At 45.0% G+C, this 16,127-nt stretch overlaps 9 protein-coding genes across 9 annotated transcripts; 3 read left to right on the top strand and 6 right to left on the bottom strand.

The window, feature by feature from the left end:
- Positions 1-166: 166 nt before the first annotated feature.
- Positions 167-1,591, bottom strand: CANTADRAFT_88382 (uncharacterized protein; the record flags this gene model as incomplete). The annotated part of the gene is made up of 1 exon (XM_020211443.1): positions 167-1,591. The coding sequence occupies one exon, from the start codon at positions 1,589-1,591 to the stop codon at positions 167-169; it is 1,425 nt and encodes a 474-aa protein (XP_020065567.1).
- A 1,503-nt stretch (positions 1,592-3,094) lies between these two features.
- On the top strand, positions 3,095-3,553 carry CANTADRAFT_47649 (uncharacterized protein; the record flags this gene model as incomplete). Its single annotated transcript, XM_020209484.1, has 2 exons — positions 3,095-3,327; positions 3,430-3,553. The coding sequence occupies 2 exons, from the start codon at positions 3,095-3,097 to the stop codon at positions 3,551-3,553; spliced, it is 357 nt and encodes a 118-aa protein (XP_020065566.1).
- A 670-nt stretch (positions 3,554-4,223) lies between these two features.
- Positions 4,224-5,291, bottom strand: VPS24 (ESCRT-III subunit protein). Its single transcript, XM_020207281.1, has 2 exons — positions 5,177-5,291; positions 4,224-5,132 (listed from the first exon to the last, which is right to left on the bottom strand). The coding sequence occupies exons 1-2, from the start codon at positions 5,222-5,224 to the stop codon at positions 4,515-4,517; spliced, it is 666 nt and encodes a 221-aa protein (XP_020065565.1). The 5' UTR covers positions 5,225-5,291; the 3' UTR covers positions 4,224-4,514.
- A 260-nt stretch (positions 5,292-5,551) lies between these two features.
- On the top strand, positions 5,552-6,001 carry CANTADRAFT_29841 (uncharacterized protein; the record flags this gene model as incomplete). Its single annotated transcript, XM_020208314.1, has 1 exon — positions 5,552-6,001. A coding segment is annotated over one exon (450 nt), but the record flags the coding sequence as incomplete, so codon positions are not given.
- A 511-nt stretch (positions 6,002-6,512) lies between these two features.
- Positions 6,513-7,595, bottom strand: RFC5 (replication factor C subunit 5; the record flags this gene model as incomplete). Its single annotated transcript, XM_020209367.1, has 1 exon — positions 6,513-7,595. One exon carries the CDS (start codon positions 7,593-7,595, stop codon positions 6,513-6,515), a length of 1,083 nt encoding a protein of 360 aa, XP_020065563.1.
- A 1,692-nt stretch (positions 7,596-9,287) lies between these two features.
- Positions 9,288-9,848, bottom strand: MXR1 (peptide-methionine-S-sulfoxide reductase; the record flags this gene model as incomplete). The annotated part of the gene is made up of 1 exon (XM_020206509.1): positions 9,288-9,848. The coding sequence occupies one exon, from the start codon at positions 9,846-9,848 to the stop codon at positions 9,288-9,290; it is 561 nt and encodes a 186-aa protein (XP_020065562.1).
- Positions 9,849-11,130: 1,282 nt separating this feature from the next.
- Positions 11,131-13,278, bottom strand: UBP13 (ubiquitin-specific protease; the record flags this gene model as incomplete). Its single annotated transcript, XM_020211442.1, has 1 exon — positions 11,131-13,278. One exon carries the CDS (start codon positions 13,276-13,278, stop codon positions 11,131-11,133), a length of 2,148 nt encoding a protein of 715 aa, XP_020065561.1.
- Positions 13,279-13,407: 129 nt separating this feature from the next.
- CANTADRAFT_150639 (uncharacterized protein) lies at positions 13,408-14,136 on the bottom strand. Its single transcript, XM_020206329.1, has one exon. It carries the CDS (start codon positions 13,909-13,911, stop codon positions 13,537-13,539), a length of 375 nt encoding a protein of 124 aa, XP_020065560.1. The 5' UTR covers positions 13,912-14,136; the 3' UTR covers positions 13,408-13,536.
- Positions 14,137-14,360: 224 nt separating this feature from the next.
- On the top strand, positions 14,361-16,052 carry CANTADRAFT_4476 (sugar porter family MFS transporter; the record flags this gene model as incomplete). Its single annotated transcript, XM_020209142.1, has 1 exon — positions 14,361-16,052. One exon carries the CDS (start codon positions 14,361-14,363, stop codon positions 16,050-16,052), a length of 1,692 nt encoding a protein of 563 aa, XP_020065559.1.
- Positions 16,053-16,127: the final 75 nt, after the last annotated feature.

Here is a 16,127-nt window from a genome sequence, read left to right as displayed (position 1 = left end):
CCCATTCTACAAATCCTACTATCCTCTTATAAGGCTGCAAGATTTAAACGATAGTGATACTCTTTTTATTCGTAATTGTGTGCCAAAAGTCACACCCAATTTCATTACACCAGTTTATTCTATATATTTCCTTTTTTTTACTACTCTGTTGAGTAGAATGTATTCTTCACACTGCGATACCGTTATCAACAGCAATGAAATCACCCTGCCTCAAGTCGTCAGCACTTGCGCACAAAGATTTGATTTTAAAAAGTTGTGCCACCTCAGATATCCACGAGCTCATACAGTGACCAAGCTCTGGGGTAAAGTCGCAGTTGCTGCAGTTTATCTTGCACCCAGAAATATTCAACTCGTTCAAACTGCTGGGGAACACACTTGCATCCAACTGATTGAAAAAATCAGCAATGTAGTTCCCAGACAAGTCCAATTTTACGATCTTAGAGGGAAACTTCTGGAGTTTGGAAATCAAATTTCTGGATAGGTCAAGGTCTATAACATTAACAAATGGCGAAGCCCTTAAGAAGCTCAAATCCACCAAACTGTTGCAATTTAATTGCAATTTCTTGATCTTATAAGTGGGGCAACCTTGTAATTCTCTGAAATCGATGTTGATGAGATTGTTGTTGGATAAGTTCAATTCCTCGAGGTTTTTCAAATCCTTTAAATTAAAATTTGAGGAGTTTAGATTAATGAGGTTATTGTTGGAGAGGTTCAAATGGGTCAAGCTCGAAGGAAATTTGATGGACCTCAAGTCGACAAGACCATTATACGATAAATCCAATCTCTTGAGCTGACAAAAATTAAGGGTATTGGCAGAAAAGTAGCTGTTCAACTTATTGACATCAAAGTTCTGAAGAACAAGGCTACTGATCTGGATACTTATGCAGCTTGGGCAGAACTGGGAATAGGTAAAGTTATGTCCATGGTCGCATTCTTGCACATACTTGAGTAGTAATCTGGGGTCCTTCTGTATTGCCACTACCCTGGGGTCGGCAGAAAACCGATTCATACTGGCATTGTACAAGTTGGATTGGTATAAGTACTGGTTACTGTGACCAGCACATCCATAGTAGTGGATCTTCAAGATCGCAATCCGGGTGAGCCCGTTCTTATCCAAGCTGGCAAACATGTGCCGAACCATGCTATTGTTCTGGAACGACGAATTCACATGAAGCTTCAACTCGATATTTATGTTGTGGGAGCACTGACTGATGAAGTGCATGACCGAGGCATCGTTGAGGATCATCATGAAGTTGATGAGCTCCAACGGCACCTCGTCGAAGTTGTTGTCCAACACAAACGTAATATCGTGGGGCTGGATCATGATGCGGTGTTTTGCCAAGTACTGCAACTCGGGATACGAGACCACCAACCCCCCATCTCTTTTGAAGGTGGAATTGTTGGTGGTGACAACGAGATTTTTGTGTGAATAGTAATGGTACAACGCCATCTGCTGGATGGAACGGAACTTGCCTGACGGTGGAGCAAAGACCAAGTCCACAAAGTTGAATAGACGGTCGAGATCGCTAGATTGCAAGCACGAGAGTGTCAAGCCGAGGAGCTCTGGGGGTAGTTGCGAAATGATAGCCATGGTCACTGTAGATAGCGTGGGGCACTTGACGGAACCAGCACCTATATAACTTTCAGAAGGGTGGGGTTGGCGGCGCTTATAGTAGTTATGTAGGTCCAGACCCACCCACCGGTACGTAACCGTAAATCTCGCTCCCACTCATCGCGTTTCATTTGGCGCGGCTGTTGCTCCATATTTCGCAGCTGATAACCATCACAGTCCGATTTGGCAAGACAGGCGGATGACTGGATCTCGTTTCATACACCGGGAGACCATCATGGGCGCTTTAAATAGCCGGCATGCTGTGTCGGAAAGAAGAAGACGATGAGTTGGGATCCGTAGAGCTGTGCTTTCAAGCCGTGCTGATCTTAGTGGTTAAATGCGCTGATCCAGGTCAATCATAGGCAGATGCCCAACGGGTGTCACAAAAGGAGGGTGGTGGATAATTCATGTGCCCGAAGGTCTACAATAACATGTGTCAGGCTCCTTGGGAGCACATGAATGTGGTGGAACTTGTGAAGCCGATGATGGGAGGTGATACTCTGTTAGGTTGTCACTGACGATGTGGGTCTTACGGAAGCAGTAAAGGTGTTCTCTACAACGGTTCACTGCATCCAGAGACCGAGGAAGGGTGCGACCGCACGAGACTCTTAAGTGCCTGTCTGTGAAGTAGACCTGTCTTTAAATAAACATTCCAGATGGAAGGACTTTCTAAATTAGGCAGTCCATTTGCTAAAGATTACTACTTCATTATCATGAGTGTATAATCTGAGATTGTGGCTAGTGATAAAATACATAACGATGGAGCGAACCATTTCCAATTCCAACTGATTGGGCTTATGCAACATAACGATGGAGCGAACCATTCCAATTCCAACTGATGCTTAAGCACCATTTAGTCTCTTCGCAGCCTTGACTCATGGCCACCAGTTGTGGTTCTTGACTCATCACTGTTTTCTTCCAATCTTGTCAACTGTGCGTCTTGTCTATCCTTTAGCAGCCATCATGATGGTTGCAATATGAAGTCAGGCGGGCCAGAGAATGGATGCTTGGAATCACCCATTCCACATAGACAACTACGCTACAGCAAACAATCAACTTCCACCTTATTAAATTATATATGCTCAACCTAGAAGGTCCCTGATATCCTTCTTTCGGGTTATTTAGATTGCGCTTATATGTCTGGTGGATTCTCGGCTCTTCTTCTCGCCTTTGGCTCTACCGGTGCTTCTAGCAATATCCACCCAGCCACCGAGACCATTTTATGAGGTATCGTCCGTTGAAATCCATCATCTATGGCAGTATCGGCTCCAGCGCAGTTGCCCACCGCTGTCATATACAGCCTCTTCAGCCCACCAGCCTGTCAGCATCATGCCCCTGCGTTCTCGCTAGTTCCTCCGCATGCCCCAGCTTATCTTAGCCAGCCATCGTGCGCACCCTTAAATATCACCAAATCACCTCAAAACGGCAGCCAACCTTCCGCATACTCATCCAATCACAACCACCTCCACCACCAACACCACGATGGGATTGTGTTTATCGTGCCTCCGCGGCTCCAGTGACGAGGACGACGTGAATGAGTCGTCATCGCTCTTGCGCAACCACCACAACATCTACTCTAGCGACTACATACAAGAGGCCGAGTTGCTCAAACAGCAGCAGAGACAACAGGAGCTCAACACCATCGTCAACGACCTCTCCGACAACCTCATCGACGTGTCGACGTTCTTGAACACCAGCACCGCTGCCAACTCGCAGTTGAACACCCCCAACGCCTCCCATCTGAATGCCAACAGCCTCCACTTCCTGTCCGCCAATGACGACAGCATAGCAGACCTCGGCGACGACAACTACAAAAGCTACCCCCACCTCTACGCTGGCGACGAAAAGTCCCGCGTGGAGAAGGAGGTCGAAGCCTTGAACGACAACATCAAGGACGCATGCAAGATCAACTTCACAGAATCGTTGTTCTTGAGGCTCTAAGTAATCTACGCAGAGATGCGCAATGTGCTTTCCACTAGTGGTACCGTCCAATTTACTGATCGGCGCACCTAACGCTCCAGATAAGCGTATCTAAGTCAAGAGTATCTTTGACGAGATGGGGGGGGGGGAAGATCCAGTGAGGGCCCTAGCTAAATTAGCTGCAAAGGCGGTGCAGTGTCAGCTACAGGAGGAAGCTTTATTTTCAAGTAAGCTAGGTGCACAATCTCAAATTACTACCCAGGGACGACACTTGGGCCCATTTTCCTGACTGGTCAGCCTGGACCAATTTGGAATTTCAGTGAAGATGTTCCAAGTACAAAGACCGGGGTTTCTTGACCAATTCAACGGATATGATGATCCTACCAGTCCTACAGCAAGCTTGTCTATTCAAGCATTTATAAAGTGAGATTGAGAATGGCTCTAGTAGAGAAATAGTAGTTATCGTGCCTATTGTGCACGGAAGTGACGGGAAAGAAAAATCTATCGATAATCAAAGTGTAGCACCAAATAGAATCGAGTTTATCGAGTCAACACAAGAGCCTGTGACAGCTAACGACAGATAAGTCAGAAAGATGTGGACATTATTAATGAAAATTGTTTTGGTCTGATCTCTTAGAAAAGCGCTTCCAACGTAGGCCTTCTTAAATAATCAAACCAGAGCCCAGTAGTCTCAGAAGTGAAAATTATTAATGGTATCGTAGTAGTTGATATCTTCATTGGGGGTTTAATGAGTTACTGATTCTCCGGCTATTCCCTTTATCTCAATAACCCTAATTCAGGTCCACCATTGTTTACACTTCAACATTTTGCTTCATGTAGTTATCAACGTTTATTAAAATTAACCACCTCGTTATTTTCCTGCTCAACTAGGACCTTGCATATACTGCTTGGATGCATCATACACTTGGTATTTGCTCTATACAGGGATCAGCTCAATCAAATGCAACACGGCAAAAGTCGCTCATTCCTGCAAAGCCCTCAATCTTTCCCGCATCTCGTCCAAAGCCTCCTGGTCCTCCTCGTCGTTGAGCTCCACGGGCTCCGGCTCCACGTCCACGCTGACGGTGGGCACGTCATTATTGATCTTGGAGAACTTGTCTTCCGTCAAGCTCTGGATGACCTTGTTGACCTCGTCCTGTGACTCGCTCTCAAGCTCTTCGTCCTCCTCGTAGTCCAAATCGACCATGTCGTCCATCATCTCGCTGATGATGCCTGCCTTCATCAACTCCTTGGAGAGCTCTTGCATGGTGCCCAGCACCACGCCAAGATGGACCAACAGATTCACATCCTTCATCACCACCGTGGATGTCTGCAACGACTGGGTGAGCTTGTTCATCTGCCACTGTTCGTTCACCGACATGGAGATGGAGTCGACCCGAGCTTTGGAGGTATGCAACTTGTTGTACTGTTTCTTGATGTTGATCAATTCTTTGGCGTATAGCTTGGCTGTCTTGAGATCTTTGTCCTTGGCGGCCTTTCTGATCAACCCTTCTGTCTTTTTCATCAACGGCTGGAGCTGGTTCATGGACCTATCCAACTCCCGCTTGTTCTTGCGGAGCAATTGGTTGATTTTGCGCATCTAGAGGGTTAGTAGAGCCGGGGAACTTTAGCGGGAGGACGTACCTGGTCCTTGGGGTCGGGGCCCCATATGGTCTTTTTGATGAAATCCATGGCGCTTAGATGGTGGTGGTGGTGAAGCGCTGGAAATATAACTGGCCGTCACGTGCGCGATAAGGAGAGCCAGAGAAGACGGCCAGAGACCCCGTAAAAAGGACTTCATGGTGCCTTCTAGGCGTAGTAAGGCCCCCACTGCTGCCATAAAGAGCTAGAAAGCTTGTCAGGTCGCCCAAAATGGCTTTTATTCCTCCCTTATAGTAGTCCTTCCGTTCTGACAGCCAATTTCTGGCGGCAGTTTTGGCAGCACCGCACTCCCCCTAACTATTTGTTTTGCCACCTAGTCACTACTCCACAAGAACCGCCATGTCTTCTCTTCCACAAAACGACGCCCAGAGGGTGCTTCTCGTGATCATGGCGTTCGTGTTTCCACCGTTGCCAGTGTTCATTTTGAAGGAGTACCACGTCTTCAATAAGGAGACGTTGATCGTGGTGCTCTTGACCCTCCTTGGCCATATTCCTGGCATCATCTTTGCCTTGTGGTACAGCTTGGTGGAGTTCCCCAAAGCCAATGGCCAGAGGGACGGGTACGTGCGGATCGACGAGGAAAGTGGGCCCACTGGACCCATTAGTGTGAGTGCTGACGACGACGACACCGTGGGTAGCGAGACCGGCAAGCAAGTTGCTGCCACTCGCTACACAGACAACCCCGGCAGCTCATCTGCGCAGGGCGACGGCGACGACGTGGCGCCTCCTGACTACGAGGACATCGCTGGAAGCTCGAACTTGGCACCTTTGGCTGACTCCAAAAGAGGGGGCGACCACAAAGTGCAACAGCCATGAGGTGCTGGAAGCCTGGAGACTCCATGAGCTGGTACGGCCCGGGATTTAAGTGGTGGTAAGGCCAGAAATTCCAAGAAATCAAACCTCTAGAAATTCCTAGGATCAATGCTACGTGCCTGCAATTAATGCTACATGCCTTGGGATTAACGAGCCGTACAGTCCTGGAAATAACCTACAAAATGGAGACCAAAGCTGGACTAGCCTGGCAATAAACTACAAGGAGACTAAACCCAAACGCTACCCATCTCTCTTAGTTCCACCAAGGACCAATGACCATACTCTTATGACTTCTATCTATTACGATTTTATTTATACCTGGCATTCGCTATGTGTCGAATATACAATGGTTTGTTCTGTACCGGGCGACTACAATACTTTAGTTACTATGTGTCATTAAGGCATGGGCAATACATACTATCTTTTGATGGCAGACACTACAAACTACAAAGTATCATGCAGTAGGTCACCTAGCCCCTAATAATTATTGGATTGTACAACTAGTCTACGACCCGTGCTCCATCACCACCATTGCTTTGGCCACAAACCCCTCCAAGTGGAAAATGCTCTTCAGTCCCAAGCTCAACCTCTCATCAAAAACCGACGCCAACTCAACAAGGCCTTCGATAATGGAGGTGTCGTCAAACAATCCCAACAACTCGAACAACAAAGTCTTGAGGATGGTTCTGGCGGGAATGCAGTGGGCGAGAAGCTCGTAGAAAATCACACGTACCTTGGCAAGCGTGGCCACATTTCTATTGGTTTTGATTTGTCTGGACATGTTTTTGATGATGATCTCCCAGTCCAAATTCAAGATGTCGAGATTGTTGCCGGTCTGGATGGTCTCCTGCTGCATGGCGAGTGTCTCGAACGACAACAACGCCCTTCTCAAGTTGCGGTTGGCGTGCTGGGCCACGTTGTCCAAGAATCTGACAATCTCGTCCTCGTTGTTCGTAGAGTATTTGAGGCCCTCTTTCTTGGACACCTTGAGCAATACCTGCGAGATGTCGTGCACACTTGGGCTGGGGATCCGGACCAACAACGTTCTAGACTTGATGGGAGCTATGATGTTGGAGATGGTGTTGCACACCAATACCAAACGGATGTTGGTGGAGTACTTCTCCATTGTCCTTCTCAATGCAGCCTGAGCGTCCCTGCTCAAGGAGTCGGCCTCGTTGATGATGACAATCTTGAAGCGATGCTTCTTCTGCGAGTTCTGGAAGTCCACCTGCTCGGTGGACGCCACGTCTTTCAAGAGGTCTTGGATGACCACCCGGTCGTTGTTGCCCATATCGGAGGGAGTAATTTCCAAGTGGTGGTTGGAGCTTAGCACGTTGAACTCCAACTTCCGGTTGGAAGACGTGGTGAACGTCTTGACGTCGATCTTCAACTTTTCCACCTGGGCGCCAAAGATCTCGTTCAAGGTGGAATAGATTCTGGTCTTTTTACCAGCACCACTTGGTCCATACACGAGAAGATGGGGAAAGTCGCCCGATTTGGACAACGCGGCCAAGTTCTGGGTGATTGAGTCGTGATATGTGAGCTGGGACAAGCTCTTCGGCCTGTAGCGGTCTACCCATAAAGACATGATGGTTGGTGGTGGTACGCGTCTAGGATGTCGCGGTGAAGATGTCTTGAGGATATCGCCAGACGACATTCGAGGGGCGACATGCGGCACGGTAGACTGGATGGGTTTTATACCAAGTGACCACATGATGCTTCCTATACTGAACTGGTCACTTAACTCATAGATGACTATTTGTTTTATTGGATCAATTGTGTTGAATTAGTTTAATTAGCGTAAAAATTATTATTAATTAACTACTGGTGGGTGCAACAGTATTGCAAGCGTCTGGTAGTAGAAGGATTGAGTTTTTAGTTTATTCATCCAGTAAGTCCTGTCGAAGAGCAGTTTTATGGGCATTCATGAATAATTTCTGAAGAGCAAGTTCAAAGCCTAGCTAGCTGACAATTATTTTGTTGGGACTTAAGACTGCGTTCCCCTGATGCTTATGCTATTACTATTCAGAGATCTGAGATCAGCTGAAAAGTAGAGCAGATCTTTTTGCGAATGGGAAGTTTATTTTCATCTTACTACTTATTTATTGCAATAGAGAACACACCAAAAATATATCTTTTCTGATAAATTCAGTCAAACATTCAGAAAAAAAGATACTTTGAATTTTTTGATGAATTTAGCAGCTTGGTGCATAATGGGTTACATCCTTGCAGAACCAAATCATGTATGCTGATACTTTATATTAAGAGCACTGAAAAAGATAGACCCATCTAAATTTGCATATCTCGCTGGGGTACTTTTTTAAAGCTATAACGGTTCCTTGCAGGAGAAAGTTCAGCCAGCTCAAGACAAAAAGCTACCTTGATTGTACAAGAGCAATTTACGTCTTTTTGAAGAGCTTCTAGGAACCTTATACTGCCCGTTACACGTTACACCCAGGAAAAAGACTTGAAGTGATATTTAGGGGATGATCAAATACACAAATGGCTAAAAAGCAGAAAATTTTACAAACCACAGAAATTCACATGGATTATTCGCAAACTTCACACACACTTAACTCCATCGTATTTTTCCAAGAAATATGTCCATTCAAGCTATACAACAGATGCTTCCACAGTATATTTCATGCCTCCACAGCCTTGCCTGCATATGACGCGCGACACGTCTACGCGACACACCGCGACATAGCCACACCTTTGACACAAGATCTGGATCTTCGGAGATAGCTGTGGCGTCATACTCCGGTTGCGCCTTTTCCTACTCCGGAAATGGGCCCAACGGGTGGTGTGGCGACCGCTGCGGTTGCTCCCCGAGGCAGGGGCCCAAAACACGTCTGGGGTATTTTGGGGTATCAATTTCTCCATTTTTGGGCCCAAACCCACAGGAGATAAAAGCTATTTGCGACTGGTCGGACGCCACAGTGGAATAGGTGGAGAAAAGGGGATCAGCCAGGGCCTACGTAATAATTCAAGCAATTAACCACGGGGCATATATTGTCGGTGCTAGTATTATTGGTAGTATTAGTAAATGGTATTAGTGATATTGTGGTTAGTGGTAGCTGTTTTGAGTAAGCAGCTGACTACTGGGAGCTATTTTCCATGCAATTAAACCAGTTAAGAACTATAAAGATGAGACCCTCGGTCTATTAATGAACTTTTGTATGTCACATACGTATTATACATGTGTTGAACCTAATGTACAGTGTTGAACTTGTTTTTCCAGAAAGCAGACCAATCTATACCTGGGTGCAAACGGGAGGATTTATACTTTTGGCTTTGTTCTGATGAAATGCGATGGGCACTCGTAGCCTCCGGGGTTCTTCTGCAAGTACTGCTGGTGGTAGTCCTCCGCGTCGTACCAGATTTTGATGGGCTCGATGATGGTCACCACCTCGTGGTTGGGGTACCACACCTTCTTGCTGTCGTCCTTCACTTCCCACGCGAGCTTTTGGTCCTCTTCGTCGTGGGTCAACACCGCAGAACGGTACTGCACCCCCACGTCTGGGCCCTGCGCGTTGACGGTGGTAGGATCATGCATTCTGAAGAAGATGTCCAAGAGCTCTTTGAGGTTAGTCAAGCTTGGATCATATGCTATTTGGACACTTTCAACAAAGTTGGTTTTGCCGGTACAAACCGACTCATAGTTGACGTTTCCAGCAGTGGGCACGCCGTTGGCGTAGCCCACACGCACGTCAAGCAAGCCCTTGTGGCCAAAATGCTTTCTGAACACTCTTTCGACGCCCCAGAAGCAGCCGGCAGCTAGCGTGACGTACTTGGCGGACAGGGAGGCCTTTATAGAGGGGGACAATGTGGTTGTGGTCATTTCGGAGATAGCACTGGCAGGGGAAGGTAGGGGGTCGAATCCTTATATAGTGTGTGCTTACTAAGACCTGTGACGATACGGCAACTGTGGATCCAACATGCACCTTTATATGGAATCCAGCGTGATGGGTGTGAGTAATCGCACACGTGACCTTACGATGGCGGAAAATTCTTTTGCAATCGTGGTGGGTGCCATGGCGCGATGGCACGTGACCGGGGCCGGTGATGGGATTGCCCATAGCGAATCTGGGGATATGCAAGCGAGCGAGCTGCTCCGCTAGCGGAGATGGAACAGCAGTCAGCGCTACCTGCCAGGCCAGGGAAGGCCCTGCAGCACTAGCAGGGGAAAACAGAACTGGATTACAAACAGCGTGGTTCTCACCCGTCTCAAATGTGTTCGCTCTCTCTTTTCCTGTTCCGCTGATCGCCCGATGTGGACGCCGTTTCCGCGGACCGTATGGCTCAAGGCTCCACCCACGACCAACCCGATCGGGATAGTGCGATACACGAAGGTATCGTGGCGAATGGCGATGGGTGCAAAACGGATGGTCGATACGATAAGGCGAGGGGAGAACACAGATAGGTATGGCCAGAGCCAAGTGGGATGGGTTGTTCTATTGGTGATAGTGGAGCAGCCTCAGGATGGAGGTCACTCTTCAAGATTGGTTGAACTAGAAAATCGTGGAAATTCGTGAAAAATCGTGAAAAATCGAGCATGCGTCGGGCCATTGAGTTATTCGGCAAAAATTAACGGCCAGGCATAATTAATTGTAATTGATCGATAATGCAAACCCCGTCGCACTGGTTATTTGGATCTAAGGGTACAGAACCCTGGCCCTGCGAACCAAATTAGCTAGATGATGAGATGATGCACGCTATTGTTCAAAGTGGCTGATGAATGCTCGAAGACACTAAGCCTCTGATTGACTAAAATTCGGCTCTGACAGGCATGCTTCCACGTTGTGCTATTGCCAAATCATTGATTCGTTGCCAGAGCCCATGATTCCTACCTTGGAAGAGATGGATGGTGTAGGCTATATGCTCACCGCACGCTTGTCAACTTACTACCATGGGCTCGAGCTAGTAGGCAAATCTGGCCCCCACCCTTATCCGCATCATTGCAACTTTACAGGGCATCTAAAGAGTAAATTAAAATATTACCTCCCATTAGCAAAGAAGAGCTGCACTTACACGGACTACAATTCATATTAGATAGCATGGCCAATCTACTTATTGGTAGTCATAGATTGTTCTATTAACCCCCACAAAACCAGTTCTAAGATTTACTTCCTCTTAAATCCAAAGATACTCTTCCGTTTTTCGTTAGAGCCAACACTGCTACTGGTGCTGCCCTTCCTTTCCATAGGAACTTCCGCTTTGCTCTCTCTTCTTTTTAATCCACCAACCCAAGTTTTCTTTTCCACGATACTACCTGATCTTGATATTGGTTTTTCTTCCTTGCTGCCCTCGAATTTAAAGTTCTTCTTGAACAAGCCACTCTTTTTAAGTGTTAATTCACTACCAAATTCTTTGCTACCAGTAGCAGCAGGTCCTGTGAATGATGCAATAGATGAAGCATCTGAGTCAACTTCCTGTTCTTCTTCAATATCTTTATGCGACTTTTTGAACGAAGATTCACTAGAATCATTGCCAAATTGTTGGAAAAGAGTATAATCTCCTCCGTTGTACACATTATCCACCTTGTAACCAAAGTTGATCGTGTGTTCATCATCTTCGGAACTCTTTGTGCTAGTAGTACATTTGGTATAAAATAAGATGTAAGCACTAGCCAAACCAGGTCCATTCCCAAAAAATCTCATGACATATGAGTCCTCTACCAATTCAACAGTCTCGTCATCAAATAATAACCAAAGGCCTGATTTCACTTTGCAAATAGAAACGTAGTGTCCATGCATTGGCCCGCCGCCAATATGTATAACCAAAGAATACAATTCATAGAGTGTAAATTCTTTTTCATCGTCAGTAGTGTTGAACAATCGGAGGTTGAAAGGATAACTTATAGAATCAAAGAGCTTGACCATCTTGTCAACCTTTTCGTCGTACTTAAATCGTTTGAAATTTATAACTAAAACTTCAGGTAATTTCTTCAACTTAATTGTTTTGACAGCTTCTTGTAAGGATGAACAAGTACTGCAACTAAATTTATTTTGGTTGGTTAACACCTCCAGTTTCGAAAAGTTGTTAAGCGAGTAACTTAACGAATAAGCACTTTCGCCCGGAGGAATGTCAACTGAAAGATCCAAAAAGTTTTCATGTTTTGAAGTTACATTTTCGCATGATAAACATTTGGTTTCATTTGTGATCATACCCTGGAAGATTTCATTGCACCAATTGTTCTCAACACTAACTTCTTTATTCAAACTTTCTATGATTTCATTGATTAAATAATTGAAAAATTCGTGAGCATCATGATGCATGTTATTTTGTCGAAACAAAAAGTTCTTTTCCTTCAACTTTTGTATGAAGTAGATCGGGGAAACCACACCAGTGTTAGATTGATTTTCCACCATGCTCTCGAACATATCCTTCAAGGAATACAATAACGCAGAATCGTCGTTTTGTTCACTTGGGAGTCTAATCGAGCTATCCAAATTTATAATAGGACCGTTAATAAGAGCGGATCTTTTTCTCTGATCGGAAGATGGATTAACGTTGAATGGATTGATGGGGTTAACGAGAAAAGTTTCTGGCTGGGGGATACCAACAATCACTGCACTGGAAGTAGATGATATGCTGCCTTCGGGATTGGCCTGCTGGGGCTGTTCGTTGTTGAGTAGCATTGATGAGCTTTGTGAGTAATCATTTCTATCTGAGGGATTGGAAGTTTGTGTCGTAGGTCTGGTGATGAGGATGTTGAGCTGCTGGAACTCCTTGTCTTTGCTGATTTTGTTTTTTTGGTCCAACGACAAGGCATCACAGTTGCCAGCTTTGACTATGTGTGCCGACATCTTCCTGCTGTCTTCCAACGAGGGACTATGAGAAACAGGAGTCGTAGATGAGTTTGAGTTGAACTTGATCCCAAAGAGGGAGCCCTTACGTGAGCTCTTGGGCCTTTCCTCTCCCGTTGCCCCATTATTGGTCTCAATGGTTGAGCCATTGACAGAGACGCCACCAGCCGTAGTGGACACGTTTTTGCTGGATCCTTGCTCCTTGAGTCGCTTCGCTACCAACTGCTCGTATTTGGTGGTGAAGTTGTGAGGCTTGACTCCATTTTGAACTAGTTTTCGGTCATGGGTAGTTGCATTATGAGACACCAATTTGGTACGGAATGTTTCCGTGTAAAAAAGACATTGAAGAATAGAGTTGCAGTAGCAAGTATTGCCAAAGTTTTCCATCCCGAACACCTTATTGGACCCGTCACCATAGGGCAACAGCTCATCGCCCAGCTTGCTGGTATGTGGTACCGTCATGGTAGTAGATAAGCGGGTAAGGTAGGTTGAAATTGTTGAGGTTTAGTGCGGAGGCGACACGTGACTACTCCTATTCATGGTTGGTGAGAACCAGGTGGGATGGCTTGGATAATTAGTGAGCAGACCAATGCTGGAGCGACGGCTGGAAGGTGGCTACTTGGGGCATTGGAAATATCGGACAAGCAGAAGTAGAGAAAGTGCCTGGCAGTGGAGATGTTCCGGTCTGACTAGCTGAAAGCTGCACTCAGTTAATGTCGCTTACGTAATCACACTGAAGTCCGAAAAGTGATAGAAATCAGCGTTCTTGATGCTTAATCCTCCGAAGCCAGAATGAGAAAATAGTCTAATTAGAGGTTGGAATGGTCTTAGGCATACTCGGGTAAGAAGAACGTAGTGGTGTCTCGTAGCAAAGATTCCCCATCCCCCAAGGTTTTGCCCCGCCCAAATCCCACGTATACTGAACAATAACCGAGCTTTGGCCCCTAGCATGATCAACTTTCTGACAGACCATGACGAAATAAGGTTACTTTTCCTGAAAATACCACGAGGGGATGCACAGGGCAACATTGTTGTTGGCTCAATAGATGGCCGGTTTTTCCGAAGTCTGGTTTTCCCGGCTATTTGAGTGTTCATAACCAACAAAGCCTGGCCCGATGCACAGCTGCCCAAAATTAAAAAGCAGCTTGCTGACAGAGGGAGAAATCAATCGTAACCATTATTGAGCTACTTACGTAGAATATTAGCCCCCAGATTTAGCATGTACTTTCTTCCTAACCGGCCAATACCGGATTAATTCACATTGACCTTTGGTTTGTGTAATAAACTTAATCCGAAAGATTGAAGCCAGGGCTAGAAACCACCAGCAATAAAGAGAAAATACGTCATTTCCAAGTGGCTAAAGGTTCACAAAAGAAACGATTTTTTCCGAATAATTTCCACTATACTCAAATGCTGCAGAGCCGCAAATCCAATAGCAAGCTGGACCCGTTTCTTTTAGGTAATCTGGAAAAACATTGCTGCCATATAAAAATCCTCTAAGTTCCCCAGTTGATTGGATTATTCTTTAGTGAAAAGTCAACAGCATGAGTAGCCAGGAGACTTCATCTCAAACACAAACAGCTCAAGGTTCAGCCCAAGGCTCTTTGTTTGAAAAGTATAATGTTGAAAAACACGAAACTCAAGGCAATGAAGATCAAATTCCCACTACCAAGGAAATTGAAGAAAACTTACCTACTCTCCCCGAAAAGTCATTTAAAGATTACGTGGGAATATCTGTATTTTGTTTGTTGGTTGCATTTGGTGGCTTCGTGTTCGGGTTCGACACCGGTACCATTTCAGGTTTTGTTAATATGTCTGATTACAAAGAGAGATTTGGCGAAGCAGATGCCAGTGGCACCTATGTTTTATCAAATGTTAGAACTGGGGTAATCGTTGGTATCTTCAATATTGGCTGTGCGGTTGGTTGTATATTTCTATCAAAAATTGCTGATACTAATGGTCGTCGTATCGGTATAATGTTTGCAATGTTGATCTATGTTATCGGCATTATTGTTCAAATATCATCCTCAACTAAATGGTATCAAATCGTGATCGGTCGTGCAATTTCTGGTTTAGCTGTTGGTTGTCTATCCGTCTTATCTCCTTTGTTCATTGGGGAATCATCTCCAAAGCAATTAAGAGGTACTTTGGTTTGTTGTTTCCAATTAAACATTACGTTGGGTATTTTCTTGGGTTACTGCACTACATATGGAACTAAGACGTACAATGATTCAAGACAATGGAGAATCCCATTAGGTTTGTGTTTTGCATGGGCAATCTTGATGGTGGCAGGTATGGTTTGTATGCCAGAATCTCCACGTTATTTGATTGAAAAAAATAAAATCGAAGAAGCGAAAAAGTCAATTGCTAGATCTAACAAGGTACCAATCGAAAACCCAGGGGTCTACACTGAAGTTCAACTAATTCAAGCTGGTATTGACAGGGAAAAGTTGGCAGGATCTGCTTCTTGGTCACAATTAATCACCGGTAAGCCAAAAATTCTTAACAGAGTTATGGTTGGTTTACTATTACAATGTTTGCAACAGTTAACTGGAGATAACTATTTCTTCTACTATGGTACAACAATTTTCCAAGCTGTTGGTTTGAATGATTCTTTTCAGACATCCATTATATTGGGAGTTGTTAATTTTGCGTCAACCTTTGTGGGTATCTGGGCAATTGAAAGATTTGGAAGAAGATCATGCTTACTCGTTGGTTCTGCAGCTATGTCAGTATGTTTTATCATTTATTCCGTCTTGGGCTCAGTTAACTTGTATACCGATGGATATGATGGACCTACAGATAAACCAACAGGTAATGCCTTGATTTTTATTACTTGTTTGTTTATTTTCTTCTTTGCATCAACATGGGCTGGTGGTGTATACAGTATCATTTCTGAGATTTATCCACTTCGTATCAGAAGTAAGGCTATGGGAATCGCTTCCGCCGGTAATTGGCTCTGGGGGTTCCTTATTTCTTTCTTCACTCCTTTCATCACCAATGATATTCATTTTTACTACGGATTTGTCTTTACTGGTTGTTTGATCTTTTCTTTCTTCTTTGTGTACTTTTTTGTCTATGAGACTAAGGGGTTATCTTTAGAGGAAGTTGATGAATTATATGCATCCGGTATTCAACCTTGGAAATCTAGTGGTTGGGTGCCACCTTCTCATGATAGTATGGCCCACACAACTGGTTTCGCTTCAGAAGCAAAACCAAGCGGTGAGCATGTCTAGTTTAATAGTTAAATATTTAAAGTGCATGAATTATGAGATAACCTATGAAAGTGTAGCAAAGATGTTGATCTAGAT

The sequence above is a fragment of the Suhomyces tanzawaensis genome (assembly GCF_001661415.1).
Source record: "Suhomyces tanzawaensis NRRL Y-17324 unplaced genomic scaffold CANTAscaffold_2, whole genome shotgun sequence".
In the NCBI taxonomy this organism is placed as follows: domain Eukaryota; kingdom Fungi; phylum Ascomycota; class Pichiomycetes; order Serinales; family Debaryomycetaceae; genus Suhomyces; species Suhomyces tanzawaensis.
The sequence above is the reverse complement of the archived record's forward strand: the minus strand, read 5'-3'. Positions and strand labels throughout refer to the sequence as shown.